The sequence below is a fragment of the Globicephala melas genome, chromosome 11, assembly GCF_963455315.2.
Source record: "Globicephala melas chromosome 11, mGloMel1.2, whole genome shotgun sequence".
Lineage (NCBI taxonomy): Eukaryota > Metazoa > Chordata > Mammalia > Artiodactyla > Delphinidae > Globicephala > Globicephala melas.
The window spans coordinates 41,681,329-41,697,761 of record NC_083324.2 but is presented as its reverse complement, the minus strand read 5'-3'; the positions used below and the strand labels follow the sequence as shown (position 1 = coordinate 41,697,761).

At 51.9% G+C, this 16,433-nt stretch overlaps 1 protein-coding gene across 2 annotated transcripts in view; it reads right to left on the bottom strand.

Annotated features, from left to right (window-relative positions):
• SLC6A20 (solute carrier family 6 member 20) overlaps nt 1-16,433 on the bottom strand; it is a 43,423-nt gene that overhangs the window by 16,933 nt on the left and 10,057 nt on the right. The window contains exons 2-7 of one of the 2 annotated variants that reach the window (XM_060308533.2): nt 13,441-13,581; nt 11,655-11,746; nt 7,540-7,767; nt 3,240-3,350; nt 2,071-2,363; nt 684-846 (exon numbers count right to left, since the gene is read on the bottom strand). In XM_060308533.2, coding sequence (XP_060164516.1) covers nt 684-846; nt 2,071-2,363; nt 3,240-3,350; nt 7,540-7,767; nt 11,655-11,746; nt 13,441-13,581 — 1,028 coding nt within the window. The remainder of the gene's footprint in view (nt 1-683; nt 847-2,070; nt 2,364-3,239; nt 3,351-7,539; nt 7,768-11,654; nt 11,747-13,440; nt 13,582-16,433) is intronic. The other variant, XM_030845294.3, reaches the window with a different exon arrangement.

Below are 16,433 nucleotides of genomic sequence, written 5' to 3'. Positions count from 1 at the left end.
CTGGGCCTGCGCGTCCGGAGCCTGTGCTCCGCGGCGGGAGAGGCCACAGCAGTGAGAGGCCCGTGTACCGCAAAAAAAAAAAAAAAAAAAAAAAAGGTTCTGGCCTCTGGGGAGTAGTGAAAGCTTTGGGGACAGTAACAAAAGGGATTTTACCTTTATCCTTGAAATGTTTTCTTTTACATAAAAAAAATCTGAGCCCCAAATAACAAAATATTTACAATTTTTCATTCTGAGAGGTGGATAGATGTGTGTTTGTTATATTATTCTTTATACTTTCCTCTATTTTTCAATTTTAAAAAGAAAAAATTTAAAGGAAGAAAGGACACAGGGAACCCAAAGGAACTGTGTAGAGACTGGGATTCCCGTGCAGCACTCGGGGAGACTAGTGGGCAGAGTTCTCGTCCTCTAAGAGGCACAAGGAAGGAGATACATATATATATATATATTGTTGTTGTTGTTTTGGTTTGTTTGTTTGTTTTCACACCACGCACTGCATGTGGGATCTTAGTTCCCCAACCAGGGATCAAACCCGTGCCCCCTGCAGTGAAAGCGTGGAGTCTTAACCACTGGACTGCCAGGGAAGTCCCGAGTTTTCCCTGATTTTCACAGGGTGTGCATACCCCTCAAGTTGCACTTTCTCTAGAACAGCTCCCAAAGGGCCCGAGACCTTGCCAGCACCTTACCGTTTCCAGCTCCGATTCCAAGCTGCAGTTTTTAATCTGTGGGAACACCTCGCTGTACTTGCTGGGGTAGGCAGACGCCAGGTAACTCTTCACCTCCTCCAGGTTGCTGACTGTCAAAAAGCCATCTTCAAGGTCGAAAGAATTGGTCAGCAGCAGAATCACCCTGCAGAGCAGAGCAGCTGATTAACCTTCACTGATTTACAAAACCCTCTGCCTCTTCTGATTAGGTGAGGTCGCTCCAACAAAGGGAATCTGTTGACTGGTGAGCTTTTAAAGGGCAGAGTGATTGTGAACGGCTTTGAAGAAGCCTCAGATAGGAACAGTGATGATCAAAGGAACCAAACCCCCGCAGCTGGGCTATTTTAACCTCTGGACCAACATTGTCTGACAGAACTTCCTGTGATGATTGGAACGTTCTCCATCAGTGCTGTCCAATATGGTACCCACTAGCCACATGTGGCAACTGAGTACTCTAATGAGGCTAGTGCAACTGAGGAACTGATTTAAAAGAATTTACATTGAAATAGAAACCAATTTAAATCAAAATTTAAATCAATTTAAAATTTTAGTTAATTTTTTTAAACTTATTTATTTTATTTTTGGCTGCACTGGGTCTTCACTGCTCCACGCGGGCTTTTTCTAGTTGCGGTGAGCGGGGGCTACTCTTCGTTGCAGTGCACGGGCTTCTCATTGCAGTGGCTTCTCTTGTTGCAGTGCATGGGCTCTAGGCGTGCGGACTCAGTAGTTGTGGCTCGCGGGCTCTAGATTGCAGGCTCAGTAGTTGTGGCGCACAGGCTTAGCTGCTCCGTGGCATTTGGGATCTTCCCGGACCAGGGCTCGGACCCGTGTCCCCTGCATTGGCAGGCGGATTCTCAACCACTGCACCACCAGGGAAGTCCCCCAAATTTTAGTTAATTTTAAATCAATTTACATTTAAATGTTTACACTAGCCCCTTGTGGCTAGTGACCACTGTATTGGACAGCATACCTTCTGGATGATGTGTCTTGTATTTTGGGTAAGGGGCATCAGAAAGTAGATCCTGCAATCTCCATGGCAAAGCTGGAGAGCTCTTGGTTACTTCTGACGGGGGGAGATGGGGTAGGAGAAGCTAAGGTTTATCTGTTGAATGCCCTATTGGCGCTAAGTGCTTTGAATACACAAAACTGCCCTCATTCCTTCAGGCAGACGCCGGCTTGCCTTATGCTCATCAGCTGCTGGTGGTTCTGATTTGAACCCTGGACTGAGGACAGCAAAGCCTGTGCCCTTTGCCCCACACCCCTTGACTTCTGGTGTCTGCCTCCTCCCAGAGACCCTTTCAGCTCGGGCCTTTAGAGGCTCACTGCCCCCCCCTTGAGGCCTGGGGCCCACCGGATGACCCAGGCTTACTTGTTCAAGCAGCTTTCGTAGTTGAAGGTGGCCTTGAAGCCATAGATGGAGAAGGTGACGACGCTGGCAAAGATGGAGGTGGAACTGTTGATGATGGACACGATGACGGCGTGCTTCTGGCAGTTGTTGGAGGGCTCGTTGTAGCTGGCGAAGGCGATGAGGCTGCCGAACCCCAAGCCAAGCGAGAAGAAGATCTGGGTGGCTGCGTTGATCCAGGCCTTCGGGTTGGCCAGCTGCTCCATCTGGAAAGCCAGCAGGGACAAGGCTGGAGAACCCCGGGTGGGAATCCCAGACTCCCAGATCAGCAGGGGGCAGGAGGCCCAGAGAGGGGAAGGAAATTGCCCACGGCACACAGCCAGCCAGATGCAGGCCTGGGGCCCGAACCCAGCTCTCCTGGCCCCATGCGTGCCCAGCCCGGTCCTCAGCAGATAAAACGCATCCTCTTGTCCTACCCTCCACTGCCTCTCACCCGCAGGAGGTGTGCAATTGAAAAGTGTAGGATAAAATAAGTTGTAAAGGTATTGAGCCCCTGATCCATGACCCAGGCACTGCACGGGTCTGGGCCTCCAGAAATGGCGGTGCTGGTGTCTAGGTCTGGGTTGTACCGCAGCACTAATGTTAGGCGGCATTTGGAATGTGATGGGGGCACTAATGGCGGGGTGCTGCCAAAGTCATTTTGTTTCCAGGGACCAGATTTGCTAAATGAATAACTTGTCCTGCCCCAAAGGCAATGGTGGCCTCCCTTGATTAGCATCAGCTATGGGGTGACTGGGGAGCGGGGTGCCTGGGACTGGATCACGGAGAGCCCTGCGGAGTATGGATGCACCCGTTGGGAGCGGGGTGCATAGAGGTGCGAGCAGGAGGGGGAGCTGACTGGCGTGACGCTCCTGGTAAACAGCTTGGTCCACAGGCTGGAGGGAGGGTTTGGGGTGAGACTGGGGTAGCAAGAGGAGAGTGGACGGAAGATGTAATGCCCCAGAATTAGCAGGGCATAGGGACTGCCTGTCTGCGGACGGAATCCACGCCCCTCCACTGCCTGGCGGGCTCACACCCACCTTCCCCGGGTCCACTACTGTTCCCCCAACCCTTGGTCTTCCCCCTTCCACCCATCCTGGAAGGTGGCAGGATGAATGGGGGTGCCCTCGGGACCCCTCCCCTCCAGCCCATACCTTGGGAGTGAACATGTATGCCAGGCCGTTGGTGGCTCCGTGGAGCGTGAGGCCCCTGACCAGGTAGACGATGAGCACGCAGTAGGGCAGCAACGCAGTGAAGTACACCACCTGTGGGCAGCAGAGGGCAGGGTCAGCCTCCTGGAGATGCAGTGACTACAGGGCCCTTTTGCCCAGGGCAGACCCGCCATCCCCACAGAACACCATGGCACTGTCTTGGCTGTTTGGGCTACTGATAGCTGGAAAGGTATCGAGAATCTTGGTCAGGCACAGGTTCCGAGTTTGGGAAACTGGGTGGTGGGATGTGGATGCCCACGTGTGTGACCACCAGGAAATCTCTTATTTAGTGGAGAAGAGGGAACAGGTCCTAGAGACCTCTGTCCTCCACCCTCCCTTCAACCCGAACTTCTTCCAGAAAGGATTTGAGGCAGCCCACAAAAATACATCATCACATTAACATGTTAAAACTGCTAGATAAAGATATCTGTGTAAAAAGAAAATGTGGGCAATCCCGTAAGCTAAGCCCAAAGAAAAAGGCAGCCCACAGAATAGGTGTGTGAGGTGCTGCCCAGTTTCTGAGCCAGATCGATCTCTGAGCTTCCTCGTGGCCCAAGCAAAGCAGGAAGCACAATCACAAGATTTATATTGTCTCTGCAAGGAAAAAAAAGAAGTCCAAGAGCTTGGAGGAAGGTCAGGTATCCCCAGGACTGGAGCCTGAGCGAAGCTTAGCCATGGGTGCCATAAAGGCAAAGTCTTGGCCACGGGTGTTCCTATAATAAAGACAATAGAAAGGCAGTGCTTTTTTACGAAAGGCCTCACTTCCAGAGGCTTTGACATTGATGGAATATTCTGTGACCCAAAACCTTTGCCCGCTGACATACGTCATGGGTTCAGTGATGTTTTATCTTCACTTTCCATGGTGGATTTAGAAGTAGCCTCTCGTATTCTGGGTAATTTTAACTTTTACAAAGCCTTACAATAGGGACCTTCAAGTGCATGGATGCCCATCCAGGACTGGAATTTTTTTTCTCTATATCAACTTGTATGTGCACAAGAGCCCCATATATAAAGCAGTGAAATACTTTGCAAGTTTGTTTGTTTTTGGTGAGAGCAGTTCCCTTAATGTTTACATTCTCCCATGAGAAATATAGCTGGTGACCCAAGTCCAGATGAGCCTGAGTTGCACCTGGCCCGACATTCCCACTGACGTGTGGCACCCATCTTCCCATGAATTTCCAAGGTCACCAGAGTGGTGCTCTGTCCCCTCTCACCCTGGGATGGCAGGCAGAAGTGGGGTGTATTTTATGACTGCTTCTTAACTGAAAACACTGAACTTGAGATGAGTAATAAATCCACCTGAGATTACAAGAAAAACCAGGTCTGAGGTGGAAATGGATCGGTGGGAAGAGAAGGCATCCGGCCAGTGAGCTGAAGGAAAGCAAGAGACGACAGGGGAGGGGTGACCAATGTCGGTAACCCCTGGACACTTAGAGGACACTCAGAGCAAGCCCTTGGAATCTCCCCCCTTCCCCTCAGGTGAACAAGTTTCCCGGAAGGCTCTCTGGAGTCGAGACCAGGCTGGCTCACTTCTCCCCCATCAGGGAAGCTGGCAGGTTTGCTGGACACATGATCCAGCCTGAACTATTGGGAAAAACCATTTCTAAATAATCTGAAAAAAAAAACCATTTCTAAATAATCTGGAGGGGTAAAAAGCAGATTCCAACAGAGAAGGCCAGGATATGGCACACAGTCTTTAACAAAATTAATTCCCATAAATAGAGCTGTTGGAGCTCATACAACTCAACGACAACAACAAAACACAACCCAATCCAAAAATGGGCAGAAGACCTAAATAGACATTTCTCCAAAGAAGACATACAGATGGCCAATAGGCACATGAAAAGATGCTCAACATTGCTAATCATTAGAGAAATGCAAATCAAAACTACAATAAGGTACCACCTCACACTGGTCAGAATGGCCGTCATTAAAAAGTCTACAAATAACAAATGCTAGAGAGGGTGTGGAGAAAAGGGAACCCTCCTACACTGTTGGTGGGAATGTAAGTTGGTGCAGCCACTATAGAAAACTAGTGCGGAAGTTCCTCAGAAAACTAAAAATAGAGTTGCCATGTGATCCAGCAATCCCACTCCTGGGCATATATCCAGACAAAATTATAATTCAAAAAGCTACATGCACCCCTATGTTCACAGCAGCACTGTTTGCAATACCCAAGACATGGAAACAACCTAAATGTCCATCGACAGATGAATGGGCAAAGAAGATGTGGTATATGTAAACAATGGACTATTACTCAGCCATAAAAAGAATGAAATAATGCCATCTGCAGCAACATGGATGGACCTAGAGATGATCATACTAAGTACGTCAGAAAGAGAAGGACAAATACCATATGATCTCATTTACATGTGGAATCCAAAATATGACACAAATGAACTTATCTACAAAACAGAAAGAGACTCACGGACATAGAGAACAGGGGAGGGTTGGATTGGGGGTTTGGGATTAGCAGTTGCAAACTATTATATATAGGATCAATAAACAACAAGGTCCTATTGGATAGTACAGGGAACTATATTCAATATCCTGTAATAAACCATAATGGAAAAGAATATGAAAAAGAATGTATATAAATGAATCACTTTGCTGTACCCCAGAAACTAACAACACTGTAAATCAGCTATACTTCAATTTACAAAAATAACTAAAGAGAGCTGTTGGGACACTTCTGTCATGGAGAGAGGTGTGGCTTAAGCAGAGGAAACAGACACTAAGAATGAGTAAGTTTTCATGGCACGACATGTCCTCATCTAACAAGTTTCTAAATGATCTGGTAAAGGGATAGCCTCATTAAATCTCCGAGTTTGCAGACACTGCCCTCGGATCTTTTGGATCATGGTCATGATAATCTGGCATAGACCAACTGAAGAAATTTTATGAGCATAAACTATCGGGCAAGCTTCAAGACGGGACAGAGTGAGTTGCCTCAGACTCTAAGCTTTCCCCAGGAAGATTCACTAGTCCCTCAGTTCGGTGGTGAGATGGGGTGTTGTTAGAGCTAAGATGCTGGCCACCACGAGGTCTCGGAAACCAAAAGAAGATGTCCTACTAGGCATGGTACTGGGGCATCACAGGACACCTAAAATACCGTGGGTAGTTCTGGTCTTGATGCCTCAAGAAACACATGGTGAGGCTGGAGAAGGCAACTCAGATGGCCAAGAGGATGAGGACAGGTGGACTCTTAGGACCTTCAGAAGGGAAAAGCTGGGGGATTAAGTCATGAAAAGTGTCAGCAAACAGGAGGTGGCTCACCAAACTGAGATGATGGGGAGTTTCTGGGGCAAAGCTGGGTCTGCCTGGCTCCATCCTCACTACTTGGTGCCCTTGGGCAGGACTTTACCTCTCTAAGCCTCAGGGGAGTGGGATAGTGAAATCTACCATGAAGGACTGAAGACTGATACAATGTGCATGTCTAACCCAGGGTGAGAGGAGGGACTGAGTATGAGCAGGGCACACTGGGGGGTTAAGAGCGCCTGCTGCAGCTTGAGAGAGACGGAAGATGAGGGAAACTCTCCAGGAAAACTTTCTACGTGGAGCAGATTAAAGAAGTGTCTCAGCCCCAGCAGGAGTATAAACCTGGGGACACACCAAAGAGAAAAGGTTTCTATATCAGGCCCGACAGCTCTGGAGGGTCACTGAAAGCAGCTTAGACCAAAGCTGAGTTCTGAAACTCGGCTGCACCCCAGAATCACCTGGAGAGCTTTTAAAATCCCAGTGCTCAGGGGGGACCTCACAATGATCATTCTGGAACCTCTGACAGTAGGACTGAGACAGCAGAGTTTTAAAAGCTCTCCAGGTGGTACCACTATGCAGCTAGGGTTGAGAGCCGAGGGTGTCTTGGGGACATCTGCCAACGTGAAAAGTTTTCAAAGCAAGGAAAACTCTGTTTAGTTGCTTGGCACCCCTTGGGTGGTGCGGGTTTGGGGCTGGGACAGAAATGCTCATCGTTTTAGGAAATGGGAAGGTCCTCATTTCGAGATTTAGGGTTGTGACTTCGAGCACCGCTGGCCATCTCTAGAGTCACTAGCAGGTGACTCGTGCCAGCATCCCTGTCCTTGCCCTCCCCCCCACCCCCCGCCCAGCGCAGCTTCTGCCCTTCGACTGCAGAGGCAGCCTTCCACACACACACACACACACACACACACACACACACACACACACACACACACACACGCACACACACACACACACACACACACACACCGTGCCACCGTCCCACCTTGCCTGTGGACTCCGTGCCCCGCAGGATACACAAGTACACCAGGAGCCAGGCCAGGATGAGGCACAGCGCCGGCTCCCACTGCACCGCCCCGCTCTCCTGGATGGACGGCGAGATGTTGAGGGTTTTCCGGTACCAGAAGTACTGCGTTGAGGAAGCCTTCTCACACTCCTCATCATAGCCCGTACGGTTGCCATTCAGTGGGCACACGGACCACGGCAGGGGATCCTTTGGGATCAAGACAAACGTTACACACAGAGGTGAGGGCTGAGGCCAAAGGTCGGGGTGGGGAGGACGGGAGGTGGCCCTGAGAGGAGGCTCTTGGAAGAGGACGCTGGTCCCCAAAGGGCAGGCAGCTGAAGCCCCTGAAGGCAGACAGGGAATCGAGGGGTTTGTCACGGGCACGGATGGGGCTTGGGCAGAGGGGTCAGGCAGGGAGGGGCTCCACACTCCCAATCTGCCGAACTCTACGGTGGGTCTGAGAGACCAAATCAAAGGGACGATGGCCAGACCATCTTTGACAAACGAACCCTGCAGCCACCAGCCCAGGAACCCAAACCACAATTCCGGCAGTAATCAGCCCAGAGTGGACATGACTCGGTCACCGGCTGCAGCTTTCCAAACCTGTGTTCCCTCCAACTCAGGACCAAGTGGAAAAAGCCAAATACGCTCCCCTCACCAATCACACAGCTACAGTTTCCACGCCAGCACGCTCCAATCAGGGCACACCTGCAGCCCTCCGTTTCCCACTAGCACGATTTCCCGCTCCTCTGCCTGTCCTGCCTGGAGTTTCTGCCAAATACAAGTGAAGGTGCTGACCTCCTGCTAACGAGCTCCGGATAGACAGCCTCTGCTTGCTCTCATTTGGGTGGTCTGTTTATTTCCACAAGACCCTAGCGAGTCCTAGCATGAATAAGACTTGGGTCCTGCCCTCACTAAATGGTGATGGAGACAGGCGTTTCCTACAACGGGCACTGGGTTTGGAAGTTAGAGGGGGACGCAGTTCAGCCCCACCACAGCCGTCTTCTGCATCTAAGACAGAGACAACCCAGCACTGATGACTTCCTTTGAGCCTGAGTCAAGCTACGCCTGTAGCAGTTCCACTCCTGGACTTCGTAGATAGAGCCGGTAAGAGCCTCTTCTGCTTCCAGTAGTTTGAACAGGGCTCTCTGTCACTTAGAAACAAAAGAGCCTAAATGGTGCATGTACAATGAACACGACCCAAGGCCAAGAGCTAAAGAAAAGCTCTGAGCTGAGTGGGGGCGGGTGGTAGATTCTGGCTTGGAGCGGGAAGGGGGTTAGGGGGTCCCACCTCTGCTCTGCCAAGACCAGCCCCTCGCTGATCAGATTTCATTAGACAAAAACTCTCCACGGCCAGAAGCAAGTCTAACCCCATTGGGTATAATCCCTGTATTTCACAGGAAACAGAAATGAGCTCCAACGGCATCACTCCCTGATGGGCCAGGGCCACTCTGCCCATGAGTGGCTGGAGCCCAGGTCTGTCATCTGGAAAGTGCTTGGGGCCCATGCTGGTAGGACCCCTGGCAGCAACAGGGGGCCCCTCACCTGCTAGAATATAAGAGCTGGTTTCTAGCTGCCACCTAAAATATTTCCAAAGGCGACCACCAGCAATTCCTCCTCTTGAAAGGTGGCATCCACTACCCCTCCCTGTGAACCTGGGTTGACCTGCGTCTTGCTTTGATCAACAGAAAGCAGTGGAGTGAAGCTGTGTGACTTCCTGGCCTTGGCATCCCAAGGCCTTGCAACTGTTACTTTCACCCTCTTGGAAACCAGCTGCCCTGTACAGACACTCAGGCTTGACAGCTGAGCGAGGAGGACTCGTGGAAGGAATGGCCATGTGGAGTGAACTGAGGTGTCTGGCGACAGCCAGCACCGAGCCCCTGTCAGGTGGGAGGGTCCCTGTGGACCTGAAGCCCAAGACCACAGTCCCTTGGGTTTGCCTGGCCCGTATGGGACTGACTGGGTCCATTCACTGGACCACTGCTGTTGCCAGCCCAGCCTGACTGCCAACCTTGGCTACACGTACATGACTTAATCACTCGCGGGGAGGGGGGGCTTTAAAAACTCGGATGCCTGGGTGCAACGCCAGTGACTCGGATTTCACTGGTCTGGGGTAGGGCCCGGGCCTCAGAATTTTAAAAGCTCCCCCAGGTGATTCCAGCAAGCAGCCAACATGGAGAAGCTTTAAAGTACAGAAGGACTTAAACTGACCAATTCTCAGCACCCAGACTCTCCCCCTCTGAATCAGTGGGTCAGGCAGGGATCCCTGCATCTGTGTTAGCCCGGTGCTCCCGCAGGGAAAAGCTGGAAAGCCCAGCCTGGTGGGAGGTGGACAAGAGCACAGACCCTGTGGCTAGGCTGCCGCATCCAGCCTCCCAGCTACTCAACTCCCCTCTGCCTCTGGTACGCGCTGTGTCAGCACCATAGAGTGCGGTGATGATCACACAAGCGAATAGTTCTGAAGTGCTTGTGACTCCACCTGGTCCACAGCAAGTGAGTGTCTGTTGCTGCAGGTACTATCATTATGATGTGACCATGAAGGAGGCTCCAGGGCAGAGGGGATAAGGGAGAGGCCCATGGATCTCTGAAGGCTGGAATGAATAATCAAGTGATTTTCAGGAATCACTGATTTTCACACTTCTGAGGGTTAGGAAAAAGTACTCCCTTACCTGAGACACTTTATTTTTGCCTTTAGAAAATGGTCAGATTATCCTGATTTGTTACAAGACACACTGCTTCCACCTTTGGAAAACTGTCTTAAGTATGCAGACATATAGTGCCTGAGACATGTATGGCAACCCCTTAATTGGAATGGCATTGTGCAGTGCACAACCTGCCCAACCATACATGACAGCCCAGCACAGAGGAGGGAAATGGTTACCAGGCTGGAGAGTAGAGGAGCTGCCCTCCACCCAGAAGGCCGAGGACAGGCAAGGTTGTGGCTAGTCTTCATGGAACTCTAGGTTGAGCCAGGGAAAGGATGAGGGGCTACAGCTATGCTCAGGGCAGAGTCCTTCCTGTCAGGGACATGCACAGGGCATTTTCCAGTGAGATGACCTGGGTGGGGTGGACTGGGAAGCCAGAGTTGGGTGTGGATGTGGCACCTTCTGAGCGTAGATGCTGACTCCTGATTATTGAGGTCATTAACCCAAGCATTCCTTGGGGCCCCAACGATTCAAGGCTGTGCCCAAGTGCTCCAGATACTGGCCTCACAAATTGGGGTCAGTTCACAGTCCATGACCGGCCCCATCTAGCTTTTGGGCCTTGGAGGTAGGGTCTGTCCCATGAAGGCTTGGCTCAGTGGCAAAGGGTAAGGCATCCAGCCCGTGAGCTCCTGTCTCCTCCCTCTCTTTTCCTATCTGGGAGGAGGCCGCAGGAGTGGGGTCCCTGATAGTGAAAGGCAGACTCTGAGGAAAAGACGTGAACATGGGCAGTTGCCATTTTGGATATGAAGACCACCTCTCGGTGTGGAATTAGGGTCCTCTCTTCTCTACATGTTCCATTTCCTTCCACATTTTCTACAATGAGCATCAGCTATGGTTATAATCAGACATGCATTTTTTAAATGTCTAATCTTGGGAATAGCTACTATTGTGTTACAGGGGTGACAATGGTCCTTCTAGGAGAACTTTTGTAGAGAAAAGGAGGGGCCCAGCCTGGAGTCAGAAACCTAGAAGGACAAGTGATGAGAGGCAGGAAGGGGGAAGAGGAGGGAGGCCGGTACTGTTATGCTCAGTGGGTGGAGCCCTTCCCCATCAGTTCTCTCCACATGTTACCCCCTGGGCCCCCTCTGCAGTGGTTCTTAATATTTTTGGGGGGGTCACATCCTTCAGAGAGAACCCGATGAAAGCCATGGGCCTGTTCCCCCAAAAAGTGCACATACATCACACACAACAGCAGGGCTCCATGGATCCCTGGCTCAGAAGTCCTCCGCTTGGTTGGGGGCGCCCAGCCAGCCCCAGCCCTTCGCACCACTTCCTGACAGCTCCTGACTCCCTCGAGGCTGCTGCCCCCACGTTCCACCCATGTGCCGGCAGTGTGCACTCTGTTGCCCTCCCCCTTTCCCTCTCTGACCCCTGCTCGGGTGCGCTCACCTGGAAGGAGTGGAAGAGGTACCAGAAGGCCCAGGCGTTGATGACATTGTAGTACATGGAGAGGAAGAAGGACACCACCACACTGGCCACGCCTGCAGGGACAGGACGCAGAGGGTGCTGAGCACGGCCCCTACCCCGCCTGCCTGGACGCGGCAGCAGGGGTCCCGCCCAGAGCCCCCAGGACATGCCTGCAGGGCCCGCCCTGGGACGGCAAAACCAGGTTTGTGACCTGGCACCTGCGAGCACTTCCTAAGGGTTAGTCTCTTCCACAACCTCTCTCCCCATCTTCTGGGGCATGAGGCCTGTGATGTTCTTTTGATGTGCTTAGGTCCTCACAACTATGTTGTGAAATGCCATGTTATGCCTACTTCGCAGAGAGGGAAACTGAGACACAGCGCTCGCCCAAGACCACACAGCTATTAAGTGGCACGACTAGGATTCGCACCTAGTGTGAGAAGCACTTTGTCACTGATGCCAGACATAACAGTTGCTCTCTCCCTGGCTCACCTGAAGCTGGGTCACTTTGTGCCAAACCCTGCCCAGCAGTGGTGGGGAACATGGCGTGAGGAGGTGTGTCAGGAGTGGGGGGGATGGGGGCTACCCCTGACCTGGTCAGCCCTGCGGGGAACCAGTAGTGTCCTGGAGCTGGCCCTCACCAGCCCCGAGAGCCTCTGTGCACAGCTCTGCCCAACCCCAGGCTCCGGGACATCTCCTTAGAAGTCGACGGTGGCCGTGGTGGCAGTAGTTACACCACCAGTATCAGTAAATGCTACAACCAGGCCTTCCCCTCCCCCACCCCACCCCACCGAGCTGGTTGTTAAACATTCACGAGCATCCCCGATTGGCACCAACATCTGGTATTTTTCCTATTCAGCAAATGCTGCCTCAGAGAAGGCCTCTGTGATTGATAACTCGGGCCAGTTGTAAAACCACACACCTCTGTGTTAAATATTAACAGCCGTTCAAGATGAGGCGGCAGTTCGATCTGGAGGTGATTCGTGAGGCCCCGGACACATTTCTTCTGCATCTGAGACTAAGTCACATCCAAGTTCACATCCTCCTTGCTCCCGAAACTTTCCTGTCCCCCTTTCTGCCTGGGGGGTGGGAGAGGTGAGCAGAACAGACCGTGGCCACTGCTGGTCAAAGTTCAGCAGAGGAGCCCCGGCCCAAGAGGGCCGCACAGGTCGGGCAAAGATCTCCCGCGGGCACCCCGGACACTGGCTCAGAGTAACTCAGGGGAGGCAGGATGGAAAGCAGTGCCCCTCTTGCCATCCACTGTGCCTCGGCCTCCACGCACTGGAGATGTTAACGGCACCCACAGCCGCTCTGGTGTGATGAAGATTAAATGAGCTCACACACATACACAGACAGGCCAGCAGCTTGCACAGAGCAGGTGCTCAGTGACAGAGGGAGCTGTTATATGGGTTCCCAGAATGGCTGCTGGCCAGGACACTGAGCCACAGCTCCTTTCTTGGGCAGCTGTTTCCCTGTTACAAATGAGCAAACTGAGCCCCAGAGAAGCAATGTGGCATCAGTTCCCCAGGGGGTGTGCGTCCTCCCTCTGTCACCGTCCCATGGGTAAGAAATCCGGCCCCTCTCAGCGCACATTCTATGGCACCCCTCCTGGGCCTTCTGCCCGCCCCACTCAAGGGCTCTCTCTGGGGCCTCATGCTTGCCCCTTGCTCCAGCAGCTTTGCCAAGGGACTCCCCCCACCGTCACCTTCTCCTGCCCAAAACACAGTCTGGGGGTCCACAGGTGGGAGAGGACTGGAAAGCACCCACTTACCAACGCCACTGAGGTAGGGGTTGATGGTCCTCCAGGCGCCGATGCTGCCCTGGCGCATGCGCTGCCCCACTGCCAGTTCCAGGTACAGGAGCGGCATGCCCTCCACGGTGAGCATGATGATGTAGGGCACCAGGAAACTACCTGTGGGTGTCCAGAGCCGAAACCAGGCCATCACCCAGGGCTTTACTCTGGAACCCACCTAACCTCTGTGCAAAAGGCCTTCCATCCACCCTCCCATCTTTCCACTAGTCTATTCATCCTTCTACCTTTCCATCCATCCTCCATTCCTTCCTGTATTTTATCTTTCCCTCGGAATCCATCTTCCTCTTTCTACTCATCCTCCATCCATCCACCCATCCACTCTTCTGTCTTTCCATCCATCCAGCTGTCCCTCTATCCTTTTGTCTTTCTATTCATCATTCCATCCATGGACGACATGCAGCCACATCAGTTGTTAAGATCGTTAAATACGCCCAGCCTGGGTGGTAAATTGCCACCAATGCCAAGAGCCTTGAGTGCCTTCCTCAAGGCCTCAGCTGCCCCAGCCCCTCTGCCAGAAACCCCCATTCCACTTCTATCGTAGCAACTAATAGCTGATCAGAGTCTGGACCACTGAGTGGTTAAACGTTTTGAACATCACCTCTGAATCCAGTCAGCCAGCCACCCACCTCCACACACTTCCTTTGGGCTTCTGACATGGCCCAGATGGTGCCCCACCACCTGGGTGGAGGTATTACACCAAACAGCTGTTTTACTAAACGCTTCCTCTGGGCCGGGCCCTGAGCTGAGTGTAGGATGGACGCGAGAGGAGCAGCCCTGCTCCCTGCCCACGAGGGATCACCTGGGCAGAGGAATTTCAGCTGCTTCATGATTGGAGCCACAGAATACTCCTCTGGGCCTTTGTCTTCAGAGATGAGGCAAGGGATGCCTATGTATGTGTGGAGACAAGGAGGTCCCCGATAGACCGAGCCCAGGCCACCAGCTCCCTTTACAGAGCACCTCTGTTGGATGTATATCCGTTTTATACGGTGGCCTTCAGCCTAAGTTTTCATTTTAATAAAGGGTATTATGACTAGTTCAAATTTTAAACCCACTGGTTCCCAAGGAACCACCTGCAGACAATGGCCCTCGGTGAGAGTGGGGAGCCAGGACGTGTGAACGGAGCTACAAAAGGCCCCCCACTGCCAGACACATGGACAGAGACGGCAGCCTGCGGGGGCGTCCCCCACCCCGGCTGCCCCACTGCTTCTCCTGCTGGTCCCGCCCCCTCCTCTGCAGCCCCTCGGACATCCCTCCCCCAGCTCCTAGCTCCTTGGCAGTGGACCTGAAAAACGGTTCACTGGGAGAGGAGGGCAGGACTTCTGATTAAAAGAAAACCCTGACTCTACAGCTGCAGGGATTAAAGGCTGGTTACAGAAGGAACTGCCTCTGTAAGTATTAAGGTAAACAACACGATACGTATGTTCACAGGAACATCTAATATTTACAAAAATGCCTCCATTGTACATATGTACTGTCCTATAACCCACTTTTCTCTCCCAACAGGATCTCACCGTCGTTCTCTCGACCACACCGTATACCTTCCCATCACCCCTTAAGAAGCTGCACAACATTCCACTGGGAGAATGAGCCTAGAACGTCTTTCATCACATCAGTCCTCAGGCACTTAGGCTGTTGCCAGTTTTCTGCCGTCCTAAACAAAGCCTGGTCCACGTGTTTGATTATTTCCTCGGGACAGAAATCCCAGAAGGAGAATGGCTGGCACCAAGGCCAAGCAGAGCCCCCGCAAGGCCCTCTCACGACGGAGAGAAAGGTGCCAGCGTGTGCTCGGGAGAGCGGGCCCCACATCACCAGACCTCCGCGCTCCCAGCTTCGTCCTCCCTGCTTACATCAAGGACTACAACGAATCCTGCCCCCTCATTTCTGGACCCTGCTTTGAAGACTCTGCCAGACCCTGCTCCCTTCCTGCCCAGCAGGGAGGTGTTGCAGCATCTTACCCGGCTCCTCTCAACAGCAAGGGGTCCACGAGGCTGTCAGGGGCTCCCACCCACCATATACCCATCAATATAGGTTGCGTTGGCACAACCTGCCTGGAGCAGCATTCGAACCCTCAGTGGTTATAAGAAAAGATTATTTTCACCCAAGATGTTAAACAGTAGCCACAGCAGGCCTGGCAAGGTCCACGGAAGGGTTTTCTCTTTCACAGAGCCTGCTCGATGGTCCACTGCCTGTGGGAAGGTTGGACATTCAAGGCCTGGTGCCCAGATGGGTTCCTTAGCGCTGCCCTTCAGTAACTTCTATCACCCCTCCCACTGCCCAACCATCCAAACACACACACAACCCCAGTGGATCTGCTCTGTGATCCCTTTCTCAACAAATTATGCTGGAACACTGAACATCCATATGCAGAAACAATGAACCTCAACCCATCACATTTTATACCAAAAAAAAGCCCTCAAAAGCCCTCAAAATTTATACCTCAAAAAAGCCCTACCACACAACATTTCAAAGGGACTTATTTAAGCCTGCTTCTGGGAGCCACTGATTCACAGCAGGGTAACTGGTAAGGCCTTATCCCAAGTCAAATTAGTATTCACTTTCTCAGTTTTCCCTGTTGATTGTGGTCTCCAGGATGAATGTAGTTCCAATGCCTTAATCCAAATCAGGGGATAATTTCCTCAAGGAGGGCTTTAACCAATTAAAGAGTACTGAGTTTAAAAACTAAGAACCTTACACTGCCACACACAAAAACAAATGGTCCACAAAACATTCTCCTTTCCTTCTGAAGGTTTTATGATGCACTGTTATCATTAACCAGTCTTTTACTATTAAACTTAAATGGTCAATTAGGACAAGCGGTTCTGAGACCATCCTTCCACCACTGATTAAGACTCGGGTGGCAGGTATTGGGGAATAATATTCACTTAGCCTTCTGAGCTTTCTGGGCAGACTTGGTGACCCCGCCAGCTCCAGCTGACTTTTTGCCCACTGCT